This window comes from Oratosquilla oratoria, chromosome 29 (assembly GCF_046742065.1).
Source record: "Oratosquilla oratoria isolate Oo_2021 chromosome 29, ASM4674206v1, whole genome shotgun sequence".
In the NCBI taxonomy this organism is placed as follows: domain Eukaryota; kingdom Metazoa; phylum Arthropoda; class Malacostraca; order Stomatopoda; family Squillidae; genus Oratosquilla; species Oratosquilla oratoria.
Window position 1 is genome coordinate 1,982,501 of NC_134805.1, and position 6,528 is coordinate 1,989,028.

Here is a 6,528-nt window from a genome sequence, read left to right on the forward strand (position 1 = left end):
GGTCAGGACACGTGTGAATAACATCCCCAAACTCCAAGCGGCACTGAACGAGGTTGAGCCATCCATCCAGTTCACCTTGGAGGAAGAAGTTAACGATTCCCTTCCATTTTTAGATACCCTTATCATCAAACATAATAATCTTTTAAAATTTACAGTCTACAGGCAAGGGAGACCTTTGCACGTTTATCAATATACGATTCAGTTAATTACTATAGAGTGAAGGAGGCTGTGCTCAAGACAGTAGAGATGACTCCGCCCTTACTCGACATTCGTTGGCAGATATCACACGAGCGGCAGAAATCACGAATATCTACTGCCATCCCAGGCCAGAAAAACTTGTCTACTATCTTCATAGCAGTTTTTCTTTGAGAAAAGTGTCCCGCTAATGGATTTTCATGGACAACAGACAAAATGATAGGTCGGCACTCTTTGGGGACAACAAGGGCGAGTTTACCCACCTTTTCAACATGCGTAGATAATACGCATTTTCGGTACAGCAAACCATCTAACGGACAGGGGTTGAAGGGCAGGCATCTGAAGAGGATGAACTCTCTTCATCTTGGACCTGCGAGTCTCGACAGTGTTGATCTGGAAAGTGGACTCTTGAGTTAATGTAGGAGGTGGGACCGTCTTCGTGATAGGGGCAGCGGCGGCAATGGATATTTGCATGCCTGTAGGAAGAGTTGAATGTGTAGTGGTGTCTAAAGAGCTAGCATGGGGTTTGAAAGGAAAGGGGTCAGGTTTACTAGGATCCCGTGCCCCAGGAACGTTGCCGATCAAGACGCTTGCGCACTTCATAGGGGCTCTGACTGCGTCAACCCATCCCTCGTAGTATGGACAGCGTATATAGCAGCGGACAACAGGAAACTCGTTAACTCGTCCCAAAAAGTCTGCTACAGATACCTTTGGGCACAGGGACACATCTGCGTCTGGGACAGCTTCTTCGGAGACCAGGACACAGTTGCACCCAGTGTCCCTGACTATGGTAGAAGTCCAAGAGCCATTGATAGTTCCTGCAACGGTGAAACATGGGGTGGTCCTGTTACTCATGCAAAATCCTACCTTGAATTGAGATTGGGCTTCTTTGTCTTTGAATGCACGGGGATTCTTTGGACAACGAGATCGATGATGTCCTTCTTCACCGCAGTTGAAACACCTCATGGGCATACGGAAGGCACCACCTTTTGTATCTTGATGGGTTGAGCCATGGCTAGGGGGAGGTAAAGATTCGACCACATTAGTTTTCCTACGAGAAAAAGAAGTCTTACCGGAAGCATAGTTAGTATTCGGCTTTGGATAGGCCTTATGGGTAGAGGCCCAATCATCCGCCTTTGCCACCGCCGATTCTAGGGACGTTACACTCTGTTCCTTGATGAAGAGGCGTATATCTGGAATTAGAGAAGCAAGAAACTGATCTAAGACATCAAATTGTCTTAGAGTTTTGAATGCCTGGGGGACCTTGCACGCCTCAAGCCAGTTGTCGAATAGCTGTCGTAGACGAATAGCAAATTGTCGGTAATTTTCCCCGACGCAAATCTTGTTCCTGAAGTCCAATCTATAGCGTTCGGGAGTCTTGTCAAATCCTGTGAGCAATGCCTCCTTAAGGAGGAAAAAATTGCTTATCGTTGCCAAATCAAACGTAGAATACAATTCAGCAGCCTTACCTGTTAATGTGCTGCCCAACCTGGCGGCAAGCGAATCTTCCTCAGCTTGGAGCATGTTTGCCACCCTTTCGAACCTGGAGAGGTACGAGGCTATGTTTTCTCCTTTTTGGTAAGTGGAGAGGTCGGGCCGCTTGACGAAGATGTCCTGGCTAGAAGGCTGGTTACGGGAGTCGGGTGCAAGTTTGGCAAGCTCAATTTCCATTTCATGTCGTAATTTAGCCATCTTTTCTTCGTGTTCTCGATGTTCCCTCTTTTCTTTCTCTTCGTGTTCTCGCTGTTCCCTCTTTTCTTTCTCTTCGTGTTCTCGCTGTTCCCTCTTTTCTTTCTCTTCATGTTCTCGCTGTTCCCTCTTTTCTTTCTCTTCGTGTTCTCGCTGTTCCCTTTCGTGTTCTCGCTGTTCCTTATCCCGTTCTCGCTCGCGTTCTTTGGTTAATTTATCCCTTTCAAATGCCTGTTGATTTAAAACAAAGCGGCCAACATCGTCACCCTTTAAACCGATGGATTCGGCCTGGGCCTTGAGTTCTTCGATAGAAGTAAGCTTAGACATTCTTGGGAGTATGGCTACGATTAACAAACTAAGACAATAAATAAACAAACAGCACAAATTAAGGTCAAGTACAGAGGAAAAGTTGTGTAACTAAAATTAACGAAAAATATAAATACACCAAAGTTTCAATACGGAACAAACTATGGTCGTCCAGCTGACTAAACAAAAAATGACGTAGTAACTGGAGCTTTTTGCTTCCGTTGCTACAGTACTACGTAGTCTGACCAAGTTGGGGGGGGGGGGTGTACCGCACCTAACCCACGGTTACACGACCAGAGTCGAGCAAAGTGCCGAGGTGGCTAGAATCACTCTGAAAGACAAACAACTTAAATGGACAGTTTGCACGCTCAAAGTGCCACAACCATAGTCGAGCAAAATGCCAAGATGGCAGAAACCATTCAAAACGACAAATTAAATGGACAATTTGCACTCTCAAGGTGCCTCGACCACAGTCGAGCAAGTGTCAAGACGACAGAAATCACTCTAAACAAATTCAAATGAACGGTTTGCACGCTCAAGGTGCCAACAGACAAATCACCAACCTTACGAGTCGTTACGAGTCTACAGTCCTGGAATGGTTGCCACATGTAAAGGACCAATTAGGTCCTTTAGTTCTGAAACTAGGTGCGGACCACCACTGCCTGCTTCAGAACTCTCGGTTCGTGTATAGACTCGTAGGACAAGTAAGAAAACACAGGATTGCACTGGAAGTTTATAATTCTGGTCCTTCCACAATGCACTATCAAATCAATTTCAGGAAAAGGGAAAAACAACACCAACTGTTTCACCTTAGGTCAGTTCGGTCGTAGCTCACTCGAATTGACTCCACAGTAAACACTTAAATTACTCGTAGAAAGCTTCGGTAGAAGATCAGGGTTTTGGAGCTGAGCGATGACGACTCTGGCAGAGCGGAAGGCGAAGTTGGAGACAAACGACGTCCAGTCGATGTAACACGCCAGTTTTAGAGTGGAGAGAGGGGAGGTAAGAGTAGTGGACTAGGTGCAGTCACCAAGTTCTCTCTGATAAAACCATGTCTGTCCGGGACGCACGTAACCTCGGTCGTCATACATGGCAGCTCGTTTTAAGTAAGGCTTCGAAGCGCACTCGAATTGTGCGTAATTTAAGAGGGCTGGTTGTTTAGAAGATTAAGTGGTGATTTTCCCTTACAACTTACTGTCCACAAGTTTCCCTTCTATGGTTATGTATATATATATATATATATGTATATATATACATATATATGTATATATATATATACATACATATATATACTGTATACATACATACATACATACATATATATATAATATATATATATATATTGTCACGGGCCACCTCTAACCTTAAAACAATTGGTTAGTAAATAAAGGATCTAGGAGGACAACAACAGATCTTGCCTCATCCCTTAAAAGGTGGGTGACAAAGAATGAATTATCAATCTCACTCTCCACTACTCAATTCCCTTTTCTATCCAAGTATATATCGTCGTTTCTACTGCATCTTATTGTTTCACTCACTAGTTCAGATCTGATTCCAAACTATCATTATAAATGAGGGTAGATAAAGATGATAGGTAATTATATCTATACCTATACTGAATAAACCTAACAATACAGAACTAAATGTATGCATTTACCATTACATCTCAAATTCATGCATATTCTTATACATATGAGGTATATGTTTCAGTATCTCTCTCCTCCACTCATTTAATATGAACTAAATGCACCATTAATCGGTTCACATTCCATATACGTATTCACATTACATAACCTTCACATAGCCTCCTAACCAGGCTCTGCTTCTACAAACGCTAGGGTTAATTGGATCCTTGCTAATCTCCTAAAAATATATATTCATCATTACAAGTTCTATTTCTACAAACCTTCAATATCCATTACTACTCTTCCTCTGTGTGTTTTATCATTATATATCCCCGTATTACTTCTCCCATTTTATATTCTTCCAACCATTTTATTCCCACAAAAGACTTATACGTCCATTTCAAGCCACACGCAGAAGAAGAGAGAGGGGAACAATCGTTCTTTTTTCCATTACGACGACAGTTCCAACAATTACTCCGATCCACCTGCGTATATCGTCAACACTGTAAAATACGAGTCATACACTGGTCATACGTCAAAAGGAACTACAATAAGTACTTCTATGAACTCTTACCTCACTAGAGCACCATAATCTCACAAACATAAACATATCTTCAGATACATTTAAAATTTGAAACACTTCGATTTCGGAGCGCGATTCTACGCCTGTATGTAAACAAAACTAGCAGTCTGGCTCGATGGACCAGCATACAGAAAAAAAATAGAGAATGTAATTAGCACTAGGGGGTGACTATGGTACCCCCCCCCTTTAAGACATGAGACGATCCTTGCATTGACTCATGTTGAAGAAGGAAGACGGGACAGAGTGTCCGCCAGAATATTATCTACTCCTTTTACATGCTGTATGATCAGATTATAGTCCTGTAACATCAAACGCCATCGAGTCAACCGTTGGTTATCATTCTTCATCTTATCTAAAAATACCAGGGGGTTATGGTCAGTAAACACAGAAACAGGATATCCGGACCCTTTCAAGTATACGTCAAAATGACTCAGACTAAGGATCAAGGCTAAAGTCTCCTTCTCGACTGTACATTAGTTTCTCTGGTAAGGGAGGAATTTCTTTGAAAAATAGCATATTGGATGGTCGATATCCTCTTTCTCCTAAACTAAAATGCCCCCCACCCCAACATTACTCGCGTCCACGTACAACTTGAAGGGTCTCTCAAAATCAGGAGTGAAAGTATAGGGTCACTCGTTAAGATCCTCTTAATAGTCACAAAAGCTTCCTCACAATGTGCATCCCACACAAACTTAGTACCCTTTGACAACAGCCTAGTCAATGGTAAAGCTACTGTGGAAAAATTCCTACAGAATCTCGTATAATAACCGCTCATGCCTAAGAATCGTAATAACTCCCTACGGTTCTTAGGAGCAGGACAATCGTTGATACTCTTCACCTTGGCATCAACAGGTTGTACTTCACCTTGGCCTACCACATACCCTAAGTATTCAACTTTTGCCTTTGCAAAATCACTTTTAGCTAAATTCACTGTCAAGTTAACTTCATTCAGTCTCTGGAAGACATTTGAAATTTGCTCCATGTGATCTTCCCAAGTCTCGGAATATATGACGATATCGTCGATATAGACTGCGCACCCATTTACTTCTGCCAATACCTTGTTAATCAATCTTTGGAATGTACCCCCACTATTCTTCATTCCAAACGGCATCACCCGGTATTGATATAAGCCATCCATTGTCACAAAGGCAGAGATTTCCCTGGCTCTCTCTGTCAAACCTATCTGCCAGTACCCTTTCAACATATCGAATTTACTGACAAACTTCGCCTTTCCCACACAGTCAATACAGTCATCCAACCTCGGTATTGGGTAAGAATCGCTCTTAGTCACTTGGTTCACTTTCCTAAAGTCGGTGTAGAATCTGTACGAATCCACCTGCCTTTTGCACTAACACACACGGGGAACTCCACGCACTGTTACTTTCCTCAATAAGGCCATTGTCCAACATGTATTGGACTTCTCTCTTCATGATTTCCCTCTTTCGTGGATTCACTCGGTATGGATGTTGCTGTATCGGCCTGGCATCACCTACGTCGACATCATGTTCCACCACGGTACACCTTCTTGGAGTGTCCGAAAATAAGGTTCTACACTTATGTATCTCATGGATGATATCACCCCTCCTTTCAATGCTCAGATGACTCATCTTAGACTCTAGGTTCTCTAACACTGTCGAGTTTTCCAAGTTCTTCTCCTCGCACCTGCTGAATTTCTTCTCCTCTCCATCGTCTATTTCTTGTTCTGCACTTACTACGCTGCAACTCAACTCATTCATCTCCTCGGACATTTCCGTATTCTCCACTTCCCTTCCATGGTACGGTTTGATCATGTTTATGTGGCACAACTGGTTTCTCTTCTGCCTACCAGGAGTGTTGACGATGTAGTTCAGCTCTCCTACTTTCTTCTCAATTGTCCATGGACCACAATATCTCGCCTTCAAGGGATCCCCTTGGATAGGTAATAACACAAAAACTCTGTCACCTGGTTTGAATTCTCTCACCCTCGCCTTCTTGTCATACCACTTCTTCATCTCTTGCTGTACATTCTTCAAAATCTCTGCGACAAGTTCCCTCGCCTTCATCAATCTACGCTTGAATTCTGATACATATGTTAACAAATGTGGGTCATCACCCTTGCCAAGCCACTTCTCTTTCATCATGCTCAAAGGA

The 6,528-nt window shown here is 42.9% G+C and overlaps 1 protein-coding gene across 1 annotated transcript; it reads right to left on the minus strand.

Moving 5' to 3' along the window:
* Positions 1-462: 462 nt before the first annotated feature.
* LOC143040565 (uncharacterized) lies at positions 463-1,887 on the minus strand. The gene has a single exon (XM_076211644.1). It carries the CDS (start codon positions 1,885-1,887, stop codon positions 463-465), a length of 1,425 nt encoding a protein of 474 aa, XP_076067759.1.
* Positions 1,888-6,528: the final 4,641 nt, after the last annotated feature.

Coding starts and splice junctions, on each gene's coding strand:
- LOC143040565 (XM_076211644.1), bottom strand. CDS start 1,887: ATGGCTAAATTACGACATGAAATGGAAATTGAGCTTGCCAAACTTGCA.